Source organism: Macrotis lagotis, chromosome X (assembly GCF_037893015.1).
Source record: "Macrotis lagotis isolate mMagLag1 chromosome X, bilby.v1.9.chrom.fasta, whole genome shotgun sequence".
NCBI lineage: Eukaryota > Metazoa > Chordata > Mammalia > Peramelemorphia > Peramelidae > Macrotis > Macrotis lagotis.
The window spans coordinates 621368781-621391978 of record NC_133666.1 but is presented as its reverse complement, the minus strand read 5'-3'; the positions used below and the strand labels follow the sequence as shown (position 1 = coordinate 621391978).

General features: G+C 45.3%; 2 protein-coding genes across 2 annotated transcripts; one reads left to right on the top strand and one right to left on the bottom strand.

Annotated features, from left to right (window-relative positions):
- The first annotated feature begins 3130 nt into the window (after positions 1-3130).
- Positions 3131-22736, top strand: HGH1 (HGH1 homolog). Its single transcript, XM_074203087.1, has 7 exons — positions 3131-3181; positions 3325-3882; positions 3962-4062; positions 4142-4240; positions 4782-4873; positions 4969-5091; positions 7004-22736. The coding sequence occupies exons 2-7, from the start codon at positions 3329-3331 to the stop codon at positions 7178-7180; spliced, it is 1146 nt and encodes a 381-aa protein (XP_074059188.1). The 5' UTR covers positions 3131-3181; positions 3325-3328; the 3' UTR covers positions 7181-22736.
- Positions 8821-16720, bottom strand: LOC141500145 (testis-specific serine/threonine-protein kinase 5-like). Its single transcript, XM_074203086.1, has 8 exons — positions 16261-16720; positions 13531-13638; positions 13061-13263; positions 11682-11737; positions 10876-11008; positions 9986-10101; positions 9523-9693; positions 8821-9323 (listed from the first exon to the last, which is right to left on the bottom strand). Exons 1-8 carry the CDS (start codon positions 16462-16464, stop codon positions 8887-8889), a joined length of 1428 nt encoding a protein of 475 aa, XP_074059187.1. The 5' UTR covers positions 16465-16720; the 3' UTR covers positions 8821-8886.
- Positions 22737-23198: the final 462 nt, after the last annotated feature.

Here is a 23198-nt window from a genome sequence, read left to right as displayed (position 1 = left end):
TCTTACTCATTAGTATAATGAGCAGGGTGGGGACATGTATTGGAACCAATGTATCAGTTAGATTTGTGACCCGGCTGACATGAAGAGGCAGGAACAAAGTCTTTCAAACTGCATAAAAAAGCTTGTATTTCGGGGGTTTCCCCGCCCCTCTCTTCCACCATGAGAGAGGTGTGCCATTTTGTTAAGATATCTTAATAAAACCATTTTAATCAATCTGGACCAAGTATTCTCAAGCCATTTACAACACATTTTGAAAGTTTTTCAATATTCAACTGTATACATATGTATATTTTTAAATTACAAAATTTTCTTCCATCCTCCCTTCCCACTCCCCTCCTATATCTTCTTGTAGACTTTAGTTGCTTTATTAGACTTTCCTTTATATTTGAAGCTCTTTCACCTTATCACTAGTTTCTGAATAGAATTATTCAATTTAACTACTGTCTTGTTTGTATCTGTAGTTCTTTTTTTTCCCCTGAGGTGATCTGTGAATTCCTTTAATTTGCATTCATTTTTTATGTTTGGAAGTTCCCTTCTAGAGAGTTATGATTTCCTACATTATGATATTAGCATTTTTTTGTCCTGTTGTCTTCTGAGAAATCCATGATTCTTAAATTGTTTCTACACATTCTCTTTTGATCAGTATATTATACTTGCAGGATGAGTTTTTAAAAAAAATATTGCTTTTTCCTTCTCTCCTTCCAGATTGTTCATTTGTGTACATTTGCATTCCCAATCTATTTTTCTCTTATTTTTCTTTTGATGAGACTTGCAATCGCAAGTTCCAGTTTTTCTATTTTGCTCATTGGTTTTGCTTTGCAGGCCATAAACTTTGCTCTCCTAATTCTTATTTCTCTTTTGAAACTATCAGGCATAGAGTGTTGCAATTCCATGTTCTCTTCATATTCCACAGGCTCCTCTTCCTCTTGTCAAGTACTGAATCACAATTTTCCTCTACTTTGCAATATTTATTCATAGATATGAACTAATTTACTATACCTAGAAGTCATATTTCTTCTGAATGTTAATGCTTTTCCTATTGATTTATCTGCTTGTGTTCAAGATCTCTGAATTTTCTTCCTAAGATCTTTGGTAATTTTAGTCTTCTCCTCTCCCTTATTTTCTCCATCACTTACTTTCTGACTCTCTTCCCTCTGATCATGATTTTCTTGGGATATGAACTTACAGTGCCTCAGCCTCCTCTTGGACTGGGAAATTCACAGTTCACCAAACTGGATCTCTATCTCAAGTGACTTTTGAGGGGGTCAGAACTGTTCCCAGATGAGGGATTCGTGGAGTGCTACACTTTCCTTACCTCATTCTGTTCTTTCTATTGCTTAGTTCTCTGACCCAACCACTGGCAGTTCAGAGCTTTGCAACACTGGTGCTTTTGGGTGATGACCCTTTTGGTCTGTCTCAGCACAGACAAAATCCAAGACTTGGAGTTAGTATCTCTATAGCACTGGAAGATGGAAGAGGGAATCAAGGTATGATAGTGGGTTCTTTAGTGTACTAGTGAAGCCTAGATGCTGGTATTGTGGTAATGAGGGAGGGGTGCTGAATGAGCTCAGTGTTGGTGAATATCCATTCATGGATTGTTTTTCTTTAACCTTATTTTGGATTCTGTTTGTCCTCAACCACTGAGACAGCTGTTGTTGCTTTGTCTTTGGTACATAATTTATATTTTGGAGGAATCTGAGAGGTCATGAGGATCTTAGAAAATTTCTAGGTCTCCATTTTCTTGCTTATATGACCTAGAAGATGTTATGTCCCCTTTATAACTGATTCAGCTTGCTGCCTCATTCACCTCCTCCTACCCCACTCCTTCAACCCCCACTGCTATCTGGAGAAGGCTGAGAAGACCACCTAGGGTTTGCTGCATCTTACCAGAGTTCTAAGATTTTTCAAACTTGAATCACTGGTTCCCTTCAACATAGAATAGATTGAATAGATTGTTGAATAGATTCAACACTACATGGAGTGTCTTCTAATCAGATCAAATGAAGAAAGCCTGCTATTGACCCACTATTACACTTGTACTTGTTGAGTTGTGTTGAAGATAATCTTTTCAAACCACTAAGCACAATAGACACGAGATTGTTATTGTTTTTGTTGCCATCATTAATATGATGCTCACCAGATCTTCCTGTTTGTGCATTTCATCAGTTGCTGTCACTGAAATACTATTAAATTGACTCAAAAGAGAGTCAATGTAATCATTTGAACCAGGAAAATCAAATAGATGGAAATCAGAATTTAAATGGTCTCTCTCAAGGAAAGAGTAATAGATTTGGAGTTAGAGAACTTGAAGCTTTGAATCTATGATCCTCGAACAAGGACCAGAATTACACAAGATGATTGGAGAAGGAACACACATAAGGATGAAAACAGGATCATTTGTCATAGCATTTCTATTTAGCTGTGCATGTGGCAGTGAAGTGGCTTAATGCTAGTATGCTGGTCTTGGAGAGTCAAGAAGAGCAGGATTCCAATCCTGCCTTAGATCCCAGGCAAATCAACATCTCTAAGCCTCGGTTTCTTTGGCAACAAAATGAGGATCAAAGAAGGCATCGTAGACATCTGTGGAAGTCCTCAGAACTGATAAGGAGGCCAGGCGAGATACTGTCTCCCACTCGGATACACCTGCCCCCTGACCCAATTGTTGGCTAGAATTTTCTGAGAGTTAGCTCTAACTCCCTATAAACTTCTGCCAAGGAGCAGCTAGGTGGTGCAGTGGAGAGAGTACTGCCCTTGGAGTCAGGAGGATGGGAGTTCGAATCCAGTTTCAGACAGCGCACACTCACTAGCTATGCGACCTTGGGCAAGTGGCTGAATCTTGATCGCCTCCTCTCAGGGCCATCTCCAGGCGTCCTGATTCTTATCTGACCGCTGAATCCGGATGGCTCCGGAGGAGAAAGTGAGACTGGCGACGGCACAGCATCCCCCTCCCTTCAAATCCAATGCATACGCTTGACAGAGCATCACTTCCTTGATGCCATGGCATCCTCCCCTCCAGAAACTACACCCCCCACAATGCACCTCACGACCTTTGGCCCTATGGGCGACGGTGATTGGTTGGCCGCTTGGCCGAGCCCCGTCTCTTCCTTCCGGCGGGGCTGCACTCCATTGGCTGCGTCTGGGCGCACGTGGCGGGAGCCGTCGCCGCGGCAGCCACCCGGAGGTAAGGGGCTGGGGCGGGGGGCTCCCGGCGGGCGAGGGCCGGGGGGGCGGGGGGCTCCCGGCGGGCGAGGGCCGGGGGAGAGGGCTGGAGGCCCCGGGCCGCCGCCGGGACTCCGCCCGCAGCTCTGTCCCCCGCACGCCCAGGGCCATGGCGCAGGAGCTGACCACCTTCCTGAGCCACAGCGGCCGCCCGGACGTGCAGGCGGAGGCGGCGCGGCAGGTGCTGGGGCTGACGGGCTCGGAGGCCGGCCGCGCCCTGCTGACCACCCACCCGGGCCTGCTGCCGGCGCTGCTCGGGCTCCTGGAGGCGCCGCCCGGGGCGGCGGCGGGGGCCGTGGCCGACGCCTGGCGCGCCTTGGTCAACCTGTGCGCCGAGCCCGGCGCGCGGGCCCCCCTGCTGGCCGCCCTGCCCGGCCTGCCCGGCCACCTGCTGGCCCGGGCGCTGGCGCCCAGCTGGCCCTGGGCCGGGGAGGCGGCGGCCGCGCTGGCCAACCTGAGCCGGGACCCGGGCCCCGCGCGGGAGCAGCTGGAGAAGAGCGGCCTGGGGCCGGCGGGCGCCGAGGAGCCCGGCCTGGCGCGCCTGGTGACGGCCCTGAGCACCCCGGGCTACAACGCGCACGCGCCGCTGCACCACCTGGCCTCGCTGCTGCACCACCTCAGCCACCTGCCCGCCACCCGCGCCTTCCTGCTGGACCCCGCCAGGTACGCCCGCCCCGAGCCTCCCCCGCCAGGGCCTGGGGGGCTGCGGCCCGGTGCTGAGGGGTCCCCTCCGTCTCCCCAGGGGGCAGATCCAGCGCCTCCTGCCCCTCATCCAGGCCCCAGACTCTGCTGTGCTCAGGATGGGGGTGGTGGGCACGCTGAGGAACTGCTGCTTTGAGCACCGTGAGTAACTCGGGGATCAAGGGGGGGAGGGGAGGAGGAAGCGGTATCGGGGTCCCTCAAAGGATCCCCGTTTCTCTAGGTTCCCACGAATGGCTCCTGGGTCCCCGGGTAGAACTGCTCACCTTCCTGCTGATGCCACTGGCTGGCCCAGAGGAGTTCTCCGATGAGGAGATGGACCGTGAGCAGGGCTGGGGGCGGGAGTGGGCATGGGGCGGAGGGGGAGGAGGCCTGCCTGGGGAAGTTGCTAGAGCCTTGAGGATCCCACAAGTGTTAAAACTAGGAAGAGTCCTTCAGCACCTTGAGTAATCTCTGAGGCTTGAAGCAGCTGGGTGGTACAGTGGATAGAGCTCAGGATCTGAGGTCAGGAAGAACTGAGTTCAAAGCCAGCCTCAGACACTTAGAGCTGAGTGACCCCGGGTAATCTATTTGCCTTAGTTTCCTCATTTGTAAAATGGAGATAACAGCACCTAACTCAGGATTGTTACAAATGAGATACTTGTAAAGTCAACCATTCGATAAATGCTTCTTACTGTGCCCCCCCCCCCCAAAAAAAGCAAAACTGAGACACAGAAAATAAGGAACTGCCTGGGGTCCTTTAATGGGCCAAGGATAGAGGCTGGATTAGAATCTGAGTCTCCTGGCTATTGGCCAGGCCCCCTGTGGCCCTGCCATGGGAGACTCGGGGTACATCCAGGAAGTCAGATCCATGACCTCCCCAGAATTACCAATAGACCTGCAATACCTGCCTCAAGACAAGGAACGTGAACCGGACGCTGACATCCGAAAGATGCTCATTGAGACCATTATGTTGGTGAGTAGTCCCAGGGGATCCTGGGATCTGCCTGTACTATATCCCTTTCCCTGCCTGGTAAGCCTGGATCTCCTCATCCCCCTGTCTCCCTATAGCTCACAGCCACAGCTCCTGGACGGAAGTTGGTGAAGAATCAAGGGACTTATCTAGTGCTTAGGGAGCTGCATAGCTGGGAACGTGACCCTAATGTCCGGGTGGCCTGTGAGAAGCTCATTCAGGTAGGTGGGAGGATTGGAGTTGGTCTAAGAGCGCACCCTCATTTCTGGAGCCTTTTATGTGTTTCTCTACCTTCTTCCCCATTCTCCCTAACTTTATGGCAGTACAATTTGAGATCTCCACCCATAGCTACTGTTTTCTACCTTCCAATTGGTTCTGAACACTAATCAGTCAGTAAGCATTTATTAGCCCCCTACTTGTGAGGATCTTAATAGTCTGATACAAGGACATATATAAATATATATGTGGAATATAAAATGAAGACATGTAGGTGCAGAGTTAAATATAAGAAAATTTTAGAAGTAGGGCACTAGTAGTTGTAAGGAATCAAAACAGGCTGCAGGCAAAAGGATTTCCAATCATGGGGGAGACAGCCAATGCAAAAGCACATTGGGAGATGGAACAGAGTAGCAGAGAAAAGATGCAATCAGAGTATGAGGGGGAGTCTCCACTGAGGCTGGAAAGATGGATTGGGACCAGGTTGTGAAGAGTTTTAAACAGAGGTCCTCAAGGTATTAGGGAGACACTGGAGTTTCTTAAGCAGGGGAGTGACTTTGGTACTTAAGGAAAATTACTTATGCGCCTACTTGTAGGATGGACTGGAGTGGTAAGAGATTTGAGGCTGGGAGATTTAGGAGGCTGTTGCAGTAATCAGGGAGAGGTGATGAGAGTTTTAACTTAGGTCAGGGCTGTCCAAAATACATGGTGGCCACTTGCGAGTTTACTAAAGCTACAGTGTGGGAATAACTGAATTTGGATAACATTAATTTATGTATGTACCCTATCAGCATTGTTGTGACTCTTCCTCCAGTTCTGATGGCCCTTAATGCTTTAGTAAACTGAGCTACTGCAGAGCTCTCACCAAAATGGCAAATCAAAATATGTCTATTGTTTCAATGCAAAGTGAGATTGGACAGTCCTGACATAGATGATAGCTTTAGGAGAGGAGTCTGTATGATGCAAAACATATAAAGGTAGGAAATGACAAAATGTAACATCTCATTCAGTACATGAGGTGAAGAATGAGGAATCAATGAGGTTAACCTTGGAGACCAGAAGGATGGTTGTACCTTTTCCAGAAATAGTGAAGTCTGAAAAGGGAGGGAAGTAGGGTCCAGTGAAGGGTTTTTGTTTTTGTTTTTTTTTTTTTTTACCAGGAGAGAGAGGATTGAGTATGTTTGAAGGCAGTAAGGAACTAGGGAGAGGTTAAAAGACAGAGATCTGCTAATATGGGGGGAGACTAAGGACACAGGTAGAGGAGAAGAGCCTTTTCATTTTCAGAGTCTTGGGGAATGCCAAATAGAGAGGGGAAGGATGTAATTGGCTTTTGAATGATGGGGAGAAGAGGGAGTTTACATGAAATGGTCTAATATTTTCTCAGTAGAGGGGCAAGGTCTGCAACTGAGAGGGGAGAAAGAAGTGGGAAGCTTGAGGAGGAAGAGGTTTGGAACAATTTCTGTGGGGAGCAAGGGAATTGGGGGGGCATAAAAGCCTTGCTGTACCTTGTCAGCATGTGACTCTTCCTCCAGTTCTGATGACCCTTAAGAATGGAGGCTGAGGTTTGGCAAGAGATGAGTGGTGATAGGATGTGAGAGAACCCTGGGACCAAACCCCTAAGCCCTTCCACTGAAGCTACCAGTTTGTGCCTAGGATTCTCTCTCCTGAGTGCAAGAGTCTGTTTTCATCCTGTTTTGATTTTTATCTGACCCCGAACCCTCCTCCATAAGGGGTATCCCTTCTCTGTGACACTCCTTTGGACCCTGGAAGACAGCTCTAATGTCCAGGCCTTTTACTTTGTCCCTGACCCATTTTCATCTCCTCAGTCCTCCTTTAACCTGGTGGGAGCCCCCAGCCTCTATATTGTGTCTCTAGGCCTGAACCCATGAGATCCCCCTTTTCCCTGTGCCTGAGCAGGTGCTGATTGGGGATGAGCCTGAGGCAGGCATGGAGAACCTGCTAGAAGTGAGTGTCCCCCCAGATGTAGAACAGAGGTTGCAGCAACTGGACCAGCAAGAGCAACAGCAGCTTCAGCAGGAACAAGAGGAAGCAATGCAGACCCTTAGCAGGCTTGACGGCCTGTCACCTAGCTGATGTCTTCTCCCCAGGCTGGGGCTCTGGACCTCCCCCATCACCCATCCCCCTCTGACCACAGGCTTCTTGTGACTGGTAGACACACCTGAGATTTGTGTCTAGGCTGCTGTGCTAGATAAACCAACCTTTCACTTCAGTCTCTTTTTGTTGGGTAGGTAAAGCTTGGACTCTGCCCCAAGCCAAGTGTTAGGAATGGACTGTGAACACTCTTGGGGTGCTCAGAGTTGGTATCCTAGGTGGGTAGTTAAAAATGTTCCCTGGAATGGGGCTGTCATGGTATATACCTTTAGGCACAAAACTATTGGCTAGGCCTCTCTCAGAGGTATCCCATCCTTTTGGAGAGCTCTTGGAATTGAAGTTTTTTTCACCAGAAGCTGGAATTTTCCTGTGTTCACATTGCCCTCTTATTTTGGTGCCAAGTAGATAGAACACATCTATTTTTGTGATACCCCTCTGAATATTGGAAGAGAGTTCTAATGACATTATTGCCATTGTCTTCCTCCTCCCCAATTGATTAACCATTTTCTATGTTATGTTCTCCAGACCTTTCACTATCTTGGTGGACCTCCTTTTCACAGCTCTCAGTTCATTAAAGTCCTTTATAAAATGTGTTCAAATCTGAACACCAAAGGTGGTTAAAGTAGAAGAGAGGCCAGTAGGGTCATCTTCCTAGGCCTGGACACTGTGCCTTTATCAATACATTGTTCTGGTTCATACATTGACTTATATCCCCAAATCTTTTTACATCTCTCTTCCTCCCTTCTCTGGGTGGTTGATTTTTTTGAGCCCAGGACTAGTACTTTATATTTAGTCCTTTTAAATGTTATGTTGATTCAGGTCATTTAGACTTTTCAAATCCCTCTCAGCTTCATCCTCATCCTCTTCGTCTAAGTTGGATCGACATTGCTTCTATGATTTCATCTAGATCATTGGTTAAAAATGTAGAGCCATCCTAAGATCAAGGGAATGAGCTTCCCCACAGTGACCACAGTCTTCTGAGTCACTGCTTCTGGTCTGGTGGTTCTACTGGTATGAATCTCCCTCGTCTTACTACTGTCCACCTTGAGTTTATCCATAAAGATAATGTGAAAGACTTTGTAAAATGTTTTGCTGGAATCCATGCATCATGCAGGGGGTCTCAGAAGCTTTCATGCCATTTTAAGTTAGTATAGCTTTAGTAGCTTAAAATTGCATTCAGATTTTTGGGATCCCTTGTCCTATTAACTGTACCTTCCCCTGACTTACCAGGCCAGTAACCCAAATGAAAAATGGAAATTTGGTTAGTCCTAAAGAGTTTTTTTCTGGGTAAACCCATGCTAGTTCTTGATGTTTGCTACTTTTCTCTCAAGTGTCTAGCACTGAGGTGCTAGTAGACTTAATAGGAGAAAATCACTTCTAACTGAGAACTCTGGAAGGCTTCATGGGAGGGAGAGCTATCACAATTTGGGATCCTTGGTGTTCATTCCTGTTGCTCTCTGAGCTGGTTCCATATGAACGGGGCCTGTGTCTGATTAGAAGCCTCCCTAGGTTGGAGGGAGACTGCCTCTCATGCTCCCCCAATTCCTGGTCCAGGATGGGGCACACAGCATCATGAGCTACTTCCCACCAGCCCTTCCCAGAGAAACCTCCAGCACCTCTGACAGAATAAATACTTTATCTGGCCCCTTTCCCCAGTCCCCTAACCCAATCCAACCCCTTCCCTTCCCTCAGTTGACCAGGCGGTGCAGTGGGGCTTTCCGAATCACAGACATGGAGTAGAGGGACAGAATCTGCTGGGAATCACTGGGCCCAGCTAGGCTGGCCCCTAAAGGGGCCCGGGTCCCCATTCTTCCCCATGATGACATAATCCCAGTCTTGTGGAAATTAGGCTTCAGGCTGGCCAATATGCCAGGCCGACCTATTGATGGAGGGCGAGCAGGTGGGGACACAGGGCCAGGACCTGGACTTGAACCGAAAGACTGTGCCAGCTGAGGAGATGGCAGGTGCAGGAGGGAACTGGGAGGTTGGAGCAGGATGGGTACTGACAGCTCACTCATTGGGGCCTGTTCAGGGCTACCCTCAGAGGGCCCCTCAAGTGTCCTTGTGGTTGAAGGGGTTGGGGTTCCTGCTTCCTGGTCCTGTGGTTCAGATCCCTCTAATTCCTCTATAATACAGAATGGAATTGGGGGTCCCCTTGGGTGATAGGGTCAAGGTTAAGAAAAGGAGGGTCATAGGGAAGGGTTTGGCTTTTGGGAGGAGGAGCCATAGGACAGGTAGGAGGTTTGGACTTGGAGGGGAAGAGGGGATTTGCTATGGGAAGAGGGGAGCTCTGGCTCTGGGTGGGAGGGTGTGAGAGAAGTTACCTGGTGCCAGCTCAGCCTCCAGGGCTTTTTCACTTCCTGGCGTAGCACTGAGTACATTGTGGAAAAGGGCATGGGAGGCAGGCAGCATCCAGCAGTGGGAAGCCACCTGCTGCAGGCCCAGCCGGGCTCTCGGCCGTAGCTGGAGCAGTCCCTGGATCAGATCCTGGCACTCTGGGCAGGTGGGGAAGCTCAGTGTCATGCCGTTGGCACGATTGGCTCCCCTTCTCTGGCCTCCCCACATATTCCTGTGGGGAATCCTCCTGCCCCCAGCTCCCTGCCTCCAACCTAGGTGGACAAGAAGAGGGAGGACTCAAGAACCTTCTCTAATCCAGTTCCCTTTCTATACTGAAGAGGAAAACAGGTCTAGAAAAGAGAAGGGTCTTGCTCAAAGTCACTCCACAGTTGCCAAGTGGCAGAGACAGGATTTAAACTGTTGTATCTGAGTCCATTGATGCCAGGTTACCTTGAGACAGGCTGGGCCTGAAGGCCAGGCTCTGGCGCATGAGGTGCAGCATTTTATGAGGTTGTCTCTCCTTGAAGGGCAGCTTCCCTGTCACCATGGCGTAGAGGATCACGCCACTGCACAAGGACAGACCTGTCATCACCATTGTCCCAAGCACCCTCTTTTTACAAAGAGCTTTCCTCTAAACAACCCTGTGAGGCAGGTCAGTATTGTCCCTATTTACAGAGGGGAAAAGTGAATGGGTAAAGCCAAGGGCTCTGATGCTCCAAGGGCAGTGGCTGGTGACCCTCAGGGCCTTCTGTCTTCAGGCCCATATTAGCCTTATTGATTTAAAAAGGGTTTTCCTCAAGCGACATAGTCTTGCAGGTACTTTACTGAGGTGCAGAGGTCAGTCACTTGCCCAAAGTTGCACTGCTAGGGTCAGAGCCAAGATTTGATCCTGGGGGGCCTGAGTGGCCAATATGATTACTAAGATCCACCCCAGTCCCAAGTCTGTGATCCTATGAATGGGTTCTTTATACTTCCCCCTCTTCTCTCTCAATCCTAGTAGAACCATTCCTGCCCCTCCTGGGGCTCACCCTCAGTCATACCCCCATGTTCTGTTCTTTGTTAAGAGTCCTAGCCCCTTATACTATAACCACTAAGTTCATTGCCATATTGTCTGACTTGTTCCCCGGAGCTCATTCTTCTGCATTCTTTATTCCTCACAATCCTATATTTTGTGGGACTTGCTGCCCTGCTTCCTGTTAATTTTCAGGGCTCACTATAACCTTATGATTTGCTCCCCTATTCCCTGCCCTCCTCCCCTGGGCTTCCCTGTGTCCTTAGAGCTCTCTCTTCTGGCCCCATGTCCTCTCCTAGGATACCCCCCCCATTACTGTGTCACTCACAGGCTCCACAGGTCAGCTTGTTCCCCATTGTACTTCTTGCTCATGAGGATCTCGGGGGCTGTGTAGGCCACAGAGCCACAGAATGTGCTCAGCAGAGAATTCTTCACTGCTGTCCGATTGGCAAAGCCAAAGTCTGAGGAGGGGTGGGAACAGGTGGGCGTAAAGGGAGAGCAGATGTGAGGGGTGATGGGAGGAGAAGAGGTGGGGAAGAGCAGAAGTAGGGTGGGGCAGAAGGGGGTACAGAGGAGAGTTTGGTGCGGATGATTTGAATTGATGAGGACAGTTCAGGAGATGAGGATGAGGAACAGAAGAGAGGACTTGGAGGCTAAAGAGGGATAGCTTCAAGGGGAAACATCTTTGATCTTCCCCAACATTTCTCTATGTCATAGGGTCTTCACATTTTTGTGTCCTAGTCCCCGTTGGTAATCTGGCAAAACCCAGGCACCCTTTGTCAGAATGTTTTTAAATTCACAAAATAAAATACAAAGGAGATCAATCATATTCAAGTTGTTTTCAAAATATTTCAGAAACCTTGTTCATGAGCCCCTTCTTAATAGTTAAGAATCCTGGGTCTATCTTCCAGCAACTGGTCATCCAATCTTTGCCTGCAGATATCCAGGAAGTAAGTAACCTTCAGAGGCTGCCCATTCCACTTTTGGTCAGTTTGTGCTTTATGTTGTAACAAAATCCAAAGGGAAAAAGATGTCTCCAAAGGTGAGAGGGAAGAGATTCTGGCATATAATAGAAGAACCTGGGTGGGAAGGGGCTCAGTCTTTTGAAAAGGCTGGGACAGCAAAGGGTCTTACCAGTCAGTTTCACAAATCCTCCATCATCCAGTAGGATGTTCTCACACTTTAGATCACTATCGAGACAAAGAGGAAGGGATATGGAAGGCAGGGTAAGGTCAGGAGTTGGGGCTGGCTGAGCAATTATAGATGCAGATCCACTATCTTTGTCAAGAGATGATTTTGTTTTTAAAGATCTCTGGTATCTGCCAAGAAAACCCCAAATGGGGTCACAAAGTATAACATCACTGTACAACAGCAGCAACAACAAATAGTGGTTGGGGCAAAGAATGGATCTTGAGGTCAGGATCTTCCACTTCTATGCTCCCCTGGGGACTTGGCCTACCAGTTCTTTCTTTCATCTTCAGTCTTTGCCTAAAGAAATGTCTCCTAATATATAAAAATTGCACAGCTCCAAACATATCACTATAGCCCCAAAACTTCCAATATTCCGTTACCTCTAGTATAAAGAATAAACTCCTGTTAAACAGCTGCCCTCAGGATTAATCCTTTGTGAGGATCAAATGAGATATTTTTAAGAGCTTAGCATAGTGCCCAGCACATAGCAGGCCAGCACTGATGTTCACAACCACACCTGGGAAATAGGTGCTATTAATATCTTCATTTTACAGATGAGGAAACACTGAGGTAAACTGAGGTTAAGTGATTTGTCCAGGGTCACATAACTAGTAAATTGACTGAGGCCAAATTTGAACTCAGGTCTTCCTGACTCCAGGCCAAGACCCCCTTTTCCTCCTGTCCCCTAATTTAAAGTCTTCTACAGTCTTGCTCAAACTCATCTTATTTCATTAGCTTCGTCTTCTCAGTGTTCATAGGTCTTGAACTTAACATTTCATCACACATTTTCATGAATTCAATCAAGTTATAACTATATCTCCATCTTTTGGAGTCCTTAACAACTACCATCTTCTCCATGAAGCCTTCCCTGATTCCTCATGTTCCTCAAACCTTTTGAATTTACTTATCTGTATTCATGGAGGATTCCCACCCTAGGACAGACACTCCAAGGTCCTTGTCCATGGAGATGATTTTGTTTTTATGTTTTAAGTTCTCTGCACCTCACATGTCTGACCTACAGGTAAGCTCTTAACCATTTGTGGAGTTGAGAGCTGTTGGCAGAATCTGGGGTTAAGGCACAGGATAGACTCTGGGGCAGAGCAAGATCAGTGCTGAAGATGACCATGCTACTAATTGTCCTATGGGGTTGGTTAAGAAAATCCGGAGGGAGAGAAGCCATGGTCTGGGGCTGAGACTGAAATTTCAGGCCTGGGTAAGGGGAGGGGTTGACCCTGAAATCCAGATTGGGACATGTAACCTGAGGCAGTGAGAGTATGTATATGTATATGGGGGACAGGAGTCTCCTAGGCTCACTCCCTCACCGGTGAACAATGCCCACATTGTGGCAATGGGCCACAGCGCTGACCAGCTGTCGGAAGAGTCTTCTGGCCTCCTCCTCCTCCAGGCCTGGGCAGCAGCGCCGATCTGATGTGGCATTGATGTACTCCAACAGGTCTCCACGAGATGCGAGCTCCAGAACAAGGTAGGACCGCTGGCTGTTCCGGTAGGTTTCATACAGCTGAATCTGTTCCCCAGGGAGATCTGTAGGCCTTAGACCTCACCCTGGTGTGCTTCCAGGAGGCAGGACTTTACTTGATCCAGACAAAGAAGCTCAGAAGAGCCAGTTTTAGAGGAATTGGGATGCTCAGACTTGGGGGGAGCAGTCTGAGTAGGGGACCTCAGGCTGAGGGGGGATGTGGTAGCTTCACAAGAGCTGGACCCTTGGAAATGGGAAATCAATATGAAAGGAATCTCACTCCCTTCTCTCCCTGTGCCCCTATCCCCAGCTCACCACATTGAGATTCTTGTAGGTGGCATTGAGTGAGTAGATCTCTCGGGGAAGGAACTTCCGGGAGTACTCTAAGGGGGCTTCAGCTGTGGATATTATCTTAATGGCCACCTGTTGGAGGAGGGGGTGAAATAAAGGAAAATATATGGAATAGGCCGCCAGGACAGGGTCTGCCTTGCCATCCTTAAATTAACAAGCTCTTCATGTCCTCTGTTCTTATTTATTGCAGGGCTTGGGTCATAGTGTTTAATAAATGTTTGCTGACTGACTGACTGGCTGGCTAATTGACTGATTGATAACGGGGAAAGACTGGACCTACCCTTGTCATGCTCTGACATTTTTGTGCTCTTCCTAGTTTACTTTCTTTTTTTTTTAGAAAGATTTTATTTATTTTGAGGTTTACAATTTTCCCCCCCATTCTTGCTTCTCTCCCCCCACCCCCCACAGAGGGCATTCTGTTAGTCTTTACATTGTTTCTATGGTATACATTGATCTCAGTTGAGTGTGATGACAGAGAAATCATATCCTTAAGGAAGAAAAGTAAAGTATGAAATACCACCTCACACCTCTCAGACTGGTCAATATGAACAGAAAGGACAATGATCAATGTTGGAAGGGATGCGGGAAATCTGGGACACTAATACATTGTTGGTGGAGCTGTGAACTCATCCTACCTTTCTGGAGAGCAATTTGGGATTATGCTCAAAGGGTAAGAAAAATGCATACCCTATGATCCAGCAATATCACTACTGTATCTATACCCTGAAGAGATTATGAAAAAGGGTAAAAAAAAATCACTTGTACAAAAAAATATAGCAGCCCTGTTTGTGGTGGCAAAAAAATTGGAAATTAAGTGAATGTCCATCAATTGGGGAATGCCTTAACTGTGGTGTATGTATGTCATGGAACACTATTGTTCTATTAGAAACCAGGAGGGATTGGAATTCAGGGAATCCTGGAAGGATTTGCATGAACTGATGCTGAGCGAGATGAGCAGAACCAGAAAAACATTGTACACCTTAATAGCAACATGGGGGTGATGATCAACCTTGATGGACTTGCTCATTCCATCAGTACAACAACCAGGGACAATTTGGGGCTATCTGCAATGGAGAATATTATCTGTATCCAGAGAAAGAATTATGGACTTTGAACAAAGACCAAAGACTATTACCTTCAAATTAGAAAAAAAAAACCTAATCATCTTAGTAATTTTACTACCTAGTTTACTTTCAAGAGAGGACCGGGATAGAAAGAACCCCATCATTTCCTCTTGACAACTTTCAGATATTTAAAGGTGGCTGTCATGGCCTATAAGTCTTCTTTTCCCATGTTAAAACACCTAGGTCAAAAAGATTTAGGGGCAAAAGGACCTTAGAGATCAAAATCCCTCATTCTGCAGATAAAGGAAAAGAGATCTGAGTCACCCAAAGAAATACAGAGGCAGATTTTGAATGTGGTCGTCATCAGCCAAGTTCAGGGTCTTTAGACTATAACCTGCTGCCTTTCTCCTAGGCAGCTAAATGATGCAGTGGAAAGCTGGGATGGAGTCAGTAAGGCTAGAGTTCAAATGTAGCCTCAGAAACTTCTTAATTCTGTGACCCTGGGCAATTCAGTTAATCTCCATCTGTTCCATCTATAAAATGGGGATAATAACATCTACCTCCCAGAAATACCATGAGGATAAAATGAGATCATATTTGTAAAATTTTGCAAACCTTAAAATGCTATATAAATACTAGATGGAAGAAAGACAGAACAAGTGGTAACTATCTAGAAAACCCTTTTCATTTTAAGACAATTATGTTGCTCCTAAGCTTTCCTGTTTTCAAACTCAGTCCCTATAGTTCCTTCAACTAATCCCACAAATGGCATAGTCTCCAGACAACCCAACCATCTTGGTTATTCAGTTCTGAACAGTCCCTAGCTTGTTCAGTGTCCTTTGTATAATGTGGTTTCCAGAACTAGGCGTGATACTTCTGATGGGATCTCCTTCTCTTAGAACAGCTTAGTGTTCAAGTCTAAATATCCTGTATTATTGTCATCTGTTAGCTCAGTTTTAGGTATCTGGTGGCTCCAGAGTAAAATAATGGCTAAATGACCTGCATAGAATGTAGGGAAGGTAGCTAGGTGATAGTAGTGGATAGAGCATCAGGCCTGGAGTCAGGAAGACTCATTTTACTGAGTTCAAATCTATTCTCAGATACTTCCTTGTTGTGTGACCCTGGGCAAGTCACTTACTTAATACTATTTGCCTTAAGTTTCCTCATCTGTAAAATGAGCTGGAGAATAAGTGGCAAACCACTCCAGGATCTTTACTAAGAAAACCCCAGATGGGATCATGGAAATTCCTATATAACTGAAATCACTAAACCACTAAAACATAGGGACATGATTGCTGCTTAGGTGTCTGAAGATAGATCTGTCTTGCAGAAGAGAGATTAGTTTGGATATGCTTGGTCTAAGGAGGACTAAAGTGTGAGAAATGAATGAGTGAAAATGGCAGCTTGATAAAGGGGGAAAAAATGGGTCACTTAAATTAGTGGGTTTCCTGGAGGTCTTCAAGTAAAAACTGGAAGATATTGAGAAAGTAATAAAGGGTATTGTTACTCAGTTCTCGAGATTCTTTGAGAGGATTAAAGCCTTAATGGACACATTTAGCTAGGTTTACTTTCCCCCTTTCCCCACTTCTCAGTATATGCCATCCCATATTCCCTGTTCCCAGTCACTCACCATAGTATGGCGCTTGGCTCGCAGGTCAGAAGACAGTTTGTAGTTTTGGCTCATTCTTTCATGAGTGGCATAGCCCAGGTAGACTTTGGAGAAAGCTCCTGAACCAATCTTCTTGGAGGACAGCAGATAGCCATTGTCTCGACACTCCCGCACCTGATCCATGAATGCCCGCCGGTTTGAATCTCGTTTACTGCTACTCTTCATGACGTGGCTGGAGAACTGGGGAGGTAGAGCAGCTGGGAAGCTCACCTGGTCATAGAGAGAAATGGGGCTGGGCAACAAAACTTCGCACAGAGAGACCAGGGTGAGAGTCAATGCATACACAGAAGGTTGAGGTGAGTTGGGGCAGGTGTCCCAGAGGTAGGTGGTGCCCCAGACTTCCCACTGTGCTCAGGGTCAAGAACCAGGCATTTGCAAGGACTGAGTCATCTGGTTGGAGAAGGTATGCATTGGATTGGGTATAGGAGGGATTCTAGAATAAAGCTCACTTGGTAGTTCTGGAACTTGGGCCTTCATTGTCTTTCACAGGCTGTTGCCCTCTCCCATATCTCACCCCTCCCAGACAAGATTGTTGGCAGGTGCTTCCTTCCTTGCTCCATACCTGCCCTCAAGTGTGACCCAGTCACTCAGAATCACACTCTTGGAGTTGGAAGGGACTTCGGTGGCCCAATCCAGATTAACAGGGGTTTCTGAGAAGTGGATACTCTGACTGCCTCTGCTTGAAAATCTCCAGTGATGAGGCACTCATCCTCCTTTGAGACTGGCCAGTCCTCATAATCAAGAAGTTTTTCTTCTGATGGAACCTCTCTGCAACTTTCCCTTTTCTCTCTTTGTTCAATTGAAGCAGTCAGTCAACAAGCATTTATTAAGCACCTATTATGTGCCCACCACAAGGCTAGCACTGGGAATAAAAAGACAAAGGAATATGTTTTAATGAGGGAGGCAGCAGGTATACAGCATATATTTAGAGCTAGAAGGGACTTTAGAGGGCAGAGTCCAGTTCCTCATTTTACAGATAAGGAAACAGACACAGAAAGGTTAAGTGAATTGCCCTGAGTCACACAGCTAATAAATGTTCTAAGGGGAATTTAAATTCAGGTCTTCCTGACTCCAGATAATATATTTCTTCTACTTGTACATATTCTGCATATACTTAAGATAATATATTTTAAGTTCTTGAATATTTTGTTTGTATATGATCTAGTATATACAAAACAAATACAAGGTATTTGGTCTTTGATTATGAAGGACAAGAACCAATCAACAAGGCATCTGTAAATATAAAGGGCACATAATGATTATATGTAGAATAATTATGAAGAGAACAAATAAAAAAGAGGGATGAAAAACTGTTAGCAGTTATGAGATCAGGAATGTCTTTGTTTTGACCATGGTAGTGATTCCTTTTATCATGTGCCCTCCCACTCCTCACCCCCCACAGTCCTGTTTTTCCTTCTCTAGAGAGCCCTTTCTGGTTACTCAGAATTAGGCTAACCTTAATTAGAAACATACTGGAATGGGTTAGATCCCAATACTAACTTCCAGTTTTCTGGTCATCTTTTGGATCTCTTTGGACACAGCCCAGTTTGTCCTAGGATTATTGATACTGAGCTTGAAGGGAGCATGGAGTCCATGCTCTAGCATAAATCCAACCTCTTCCTGGTTATGGATGAAGCATCTAATGGCCAGAAAGAGTCCCTACAAATAAATAGACAAAGGAACACTTGAATTTGAACATAGGTCTTTGATCTTTGGACTCTAGCTGCATTCTTTCTGGTTTGTTCTTGTCCTTCGTTATCAAAGAAGACCAAAATGACCTTTCCATGTTTGAGACAAATTACAGTGTGTCCTACTATGGCTGATCAGACCAATATGAACTTAGAATGTTCTATCACAGGTCAGGCACAAATAGTCTATGTACACCTGGGATGGTTAAATATGTCACCTTTCCTTTGAGCTTCAATTCTGCCTTGTTAGAGTACAGCAACCTCACTGGTGAGGGCATACCATGCTTGGCATTTCTGTGCCAGTGTCTCCCATGCTAAAAAATTATAAAGTTCTTTAGTGAAGTCTTCAGGGTGTCCTGGTATCACTTCTTCTGACCACCTTATGAGTGCTTACCCTGGCAAGTGTACATCTGGCATTCTAATAACATCCAGGCCATTTTAGTTGCACCCTCTGTAGTAATGTTGGAATGCTAGGTAGTTTAGCTTGAGAAAGGACCTCAGTATCTGGTATCTTTTCCTGCCAGGTGATCTTCAGAGTCTAAGACTTAAATGGAAGAGATTTAGTTTCCTGACATGGTGTTGGTAGACTGTCCAGGTTTCACAGGCATATAGTAATGAGATCAGGACAATGGTTTTGTGAACCTTCAGTTTGATAGTCTAATACCTCCTCTCCCACACTTTCTTTCAGAGCCTTCCAAATGTTGTCATTGTCAATGTGTACCTCCTTGGAAAGGTAAGTGAACTTGTCCACAGTATTCAGAAGTCCTCCATTTGCTGTAAATGATAGTTCCACATTTGGATGATGTGGTACTGACTGAGGGAGAGCCTGTTTTCTTGGTGTTAATTGTTAGATCAAAATTAGAGAATTGATCCACACTTTGTTGTGTCTTGGCTTCAGAGGCTGCATTGAGTGCACAATCACATGCAAAAAGATCATGCTCCAATATTCCCTTCACTTTGGTCTTGGATTGTAGCCTTTTCAAGTAAAAATTTACCATCAGTGCTGTAGCTGACCTTGAGGCCGTATTTATTCTCAGTGAAGGTGTTTGATAACATGGCTGAAAACATGCTAAAAAGTATGGGGGCAAGGACACATACTTGTTTTACTCCATTGGTAACTGGGAAATCTCCAGGCATTTTCTACTGTCCAGAACTCAGGTGTCCACACTATCATGAGATTGACATACAATACTGATGAACTTTTCCAAGCAACCACATTTTGACATAATTTTCCATAAACCCTTGCAACTGACAGTATCAAAAGACCTTGGTCAGATCTACAAATGTTGTATGCAGACCTCTGTTCTGTTCTGGCATTTTTCTTGGAGTTGTCAGGCAGCAAACAACATATCAACTGTTCCTCTACCCTTTCTAAAGCCACACTGGCTCTCAGGAAGGTGACCAATTTCCAGGTGAAGGATCAGCTTATTGAGAAGAACTCTGGCAAGAATCTTCCCAGAAATGACTAAAGGAGAGATACCCCTATGATTGTCACAGGGCAATCTATTCCCTTTACCTTTATAGAGATAGATGATGGAGGCATCCTTGAATTCTTGGGGATAATCTTTTCGTGCCATATAACCTGAAAATTTCAGTCAGTTTTTGGATAAGCAATGGACCTCCCACTTTGTAGATCTTAGCTGGATTAGAATCAGCACCAGGTGCTTTGCCACTTGAAAGGAACCTAATGACATTGAAAAACCTCTTCTACAGTTGGAATTTCAACTAGGGACTGATTGCCTTCAACTTGAGGTAAATGGTCAATGGCTTCTGCAATGATTGATGATGGGTCTGTTAAGAACATTATGGAAGTGTTCAGCCCATCTCTAGAATCATGTCCCTAATGTGGATCCATCAGTACTGAGAAGTTGAGGTGCACCATTGGTCTTTGGCTCATAAGCTTCAAAGCATGATAAAATCATTTTGGTTTGCATAAAACTGAATTTCATTTTCCTTCTTACTGAGCCAAGAGTCCTGCATCTCCTAAAGCTTCCATTGTATCTGCACCTGCTGCTTTGTCACTTGCCTGTCACCAGAGGACTTTGAGGAATGTTATTAGTGATGTCTTTTGTTGCATGGGTAAATTGGATTTAAGTGAGATGGAGCTGCATGACGTTGTCTGCCTCTCTTCCAAAGTCATCAAGATCCAGCATAACAAGACAGTTCAAGACAACTGGTGATGGCTCTAGATGCAGTGGATTGACCTTGGTGTCTCCAATGTCTTACCAAGTTCTAAGTGCACCACAGCACCTGCTTCAGTTGGCCTTGTGGACTTTGGAACGAATTGTTTTTCTCTGCCCATTTCACCAGTGGAAGACTTCATATGGTTGGGACAGACACCCCTCCCTACTCACTGATGAGTTTGAGACTCCCTCAAGTTACCATCAACTTGGTTTAGCCCACCTGCCAATGGTTTACCAGAATGTGGCCACTGTGCCTGCTATAGCTTCTTGAAGTCACAGATGAGGGTTAGGTGGCTCAGGTAGACATCAAAGGTAGAAATCAGCCCTGAAAGAGGGCTCAGCAGCCCTCATACCTAGGTACTAGACTGACTTGAATACACCCTATGCCCCCAAAATAAGCTACACTAAGACACGTATAGCCCAGGTAGCAAGTGCTTTTGGAGCATCAATGATCAATGTATCCTGCAATTCACATTAATTCTCATAGCTAGCAGCTTTCTTCAGCAAATCCTGAGACAAGTGATCCACCACTAAGGCAGTCTGTCTGATGTTCCATGGTACCTCTCAGTGGCAAGGACCTTCCTAAAATGTTACTCAGAACTGAACACCACACTCAAGATGTGATCTGATCAGGCCAGGGGATAGTGGGAATCACTATACTATTGCGTTTTTCTTTTCAAAAATTTCCTAATTTGAACACCAAATATTATGAATATTAGTTAAGGTTTGCTTTTCTTTTTAAGTCTATCATAAAACCAATGTGTAACTTTCAAAATTATCCCATCTTCTATAATTTTCTCTCTTCCCCCCACCCCTGTAATAGATCCTATTCCTCTCTTAGCTACCTGAGACAGCTAGGTAGTGCAGTAGATAGAGTGCTGGTTCAAATCTGAGTTCAAATCTGGACTCAGATCTTACTAGCAGTCACTTAGCTTTTGTTGGCTTCAGTTTCCTCAGGAGCGACATGAGTATAATAATAATAGAGTTGTTGTGAGAATCAAATGATGTTTAACACACAGTAGGGACTACTCCACAATTTTTCTAAAAGAAAAGCAAAACCCTTATACCAAACATATATAGTAAAGCAGAACAAATTTCTAAACTGGCCTTGCCCCCAAAATGTATGTCTCATTCTGTACCTTGAAGCTTTCACATCTCTGTCTAGAGGTAAATAGCAAGCTTTCTTGATCATTGAAATAATGGAATATACCAACCAAAATTAGTCAGTCAATGAAATGGGGCCTCAGTTCATTGATCAGTATTCTTAAGTATTTCAAAATTGTTTTTTCTTTTACATGTGATATTCTTATATAACTTATTTAACTGGTTCTGCTCACTTCACTGTTTCAGTTCATGCAAGTCGTTCCCGTTTATTTATTGTATAATAATATTCTATCACATTCCTATACCTTAATTTGCTCAGCATTTCCCAGTTGATGGGCATCCTTTTAATTTCCAAATCTTTTCCACCACAAAAAGAACTATTATAACTATTTTTGTTCATATGAGCCCTTTTCCTCTTTCTTTAACCTCTGGAGTCTAAGTCTAATGGTGCTATCCCTAGATCAGAAGACATCTTCAGTTTGGTAACCTGGGATTCCAAATATCTTTAAATAATAACTCAAACCAATTCTAGAGTGGCAGAACCTACAAAAAGACTGAAATAATTTTCCAGCCTAAGACAATTTGGAAGATTTGTGGGAAGGGTCTGTTGAACCTGGATTAGAAAAGGCCTGAAGTGTAACCCAGGTTGCCCTGGAGCAAACCAGCTCCAGCCATCTAGGAATAAACTGCTGGGCACCTGGGTTCCCGGGAGCACTGGGGTCTGTGGCAGCAGTGGTTGTTTCCAGACCTCCCAGCCCAGAGACTGCCAAGGACAACCTGGAAGGTCAGTAGGAAAATTCTGCCACACCAGGGAAAGGGGGGCCCTGTCCAGCAGCTGCTTCTAGAGTGGTCAGCCCACAGATGGTTAGGAGGTCAGGGGAAGATTGCAGAGGTCTCTGAGGCAGGACTCTGTTGCTTCATCTGTACTCAGATCCAGGTCGCAGACTGGGGTCTCAGTTTCAGGAAAAGAATAGAGCTTACTGTCTGCAGTGGTGCAAGTACTCTCCTCATGGTTCCAAGGCAGAAAGGAGTGTTTGTGATCATCCACAGACCAAAGAACAGGCCAGGAGAACAGTCAAAGCCTCTTATAAAACCTTGGAGCAATTGAGAACTTGTGTGGGGGTGGGAGGATGCCCCTGAAAACAACTGCAAAAACCCTCAAAAGCTTGGGACAATGGGTTCTCCACCCTGGAAGTAGAACCCCACCTTAACAAAGAATTCAAATCAAGTCAGAGTGCAGGGAAATGAGCAAGCAACAAAAGAAAAATCCAACCAATTTGGTAACTTGGGGAGCCTGGTTCCAAACTGCTTTCCAGAATGGCTGGACATATTCATAGCTTCAACTGTGAGTCAATCCACTTATTTTCTTAAAACCCTGTAATTATTTGTCATTTTCTTTTTATGTTGTATTTTTCAAACTGTAAGAACCTCAGAGTTAGTTTAATTTGCAATTAAATCTATTATTTGGTGTATTTTTATATGATTTTTGATAATTTGGGTTTCTTTGGAAATTGATTCTTCATACTTTGACCATTTGTCTATTGAGGAAATATACAATACTTAAAAGAGTGTTACAAAACATTATATGTATGGCTGCTATTCTTCTTTACTGTTGTCTCATTTTGAATGTGTAATGCTTGGAGACCTCCAGATCTTTTTCACATAAAGCACCATCTGTTTTTTCTATAGCTATCAATTGATACTTCTGACCTGACGAAAAAGGTTTTCTGGAATCACCAAATCACTGTTTGTTAGAATTGAAAAGAGTCAGCCAGCCAATTAAGTCAGTATTTATCTCAGGTCATAACTAAGTTTATTTTCACCTGGGGCAAAAACAGGGTTTGAAGGAAAAGGTGACACAACTTGTACAAGTTTCCCCAGCTCATTTAGTAAATGACCAAGACAATTCAGGTCCTCTGACTCT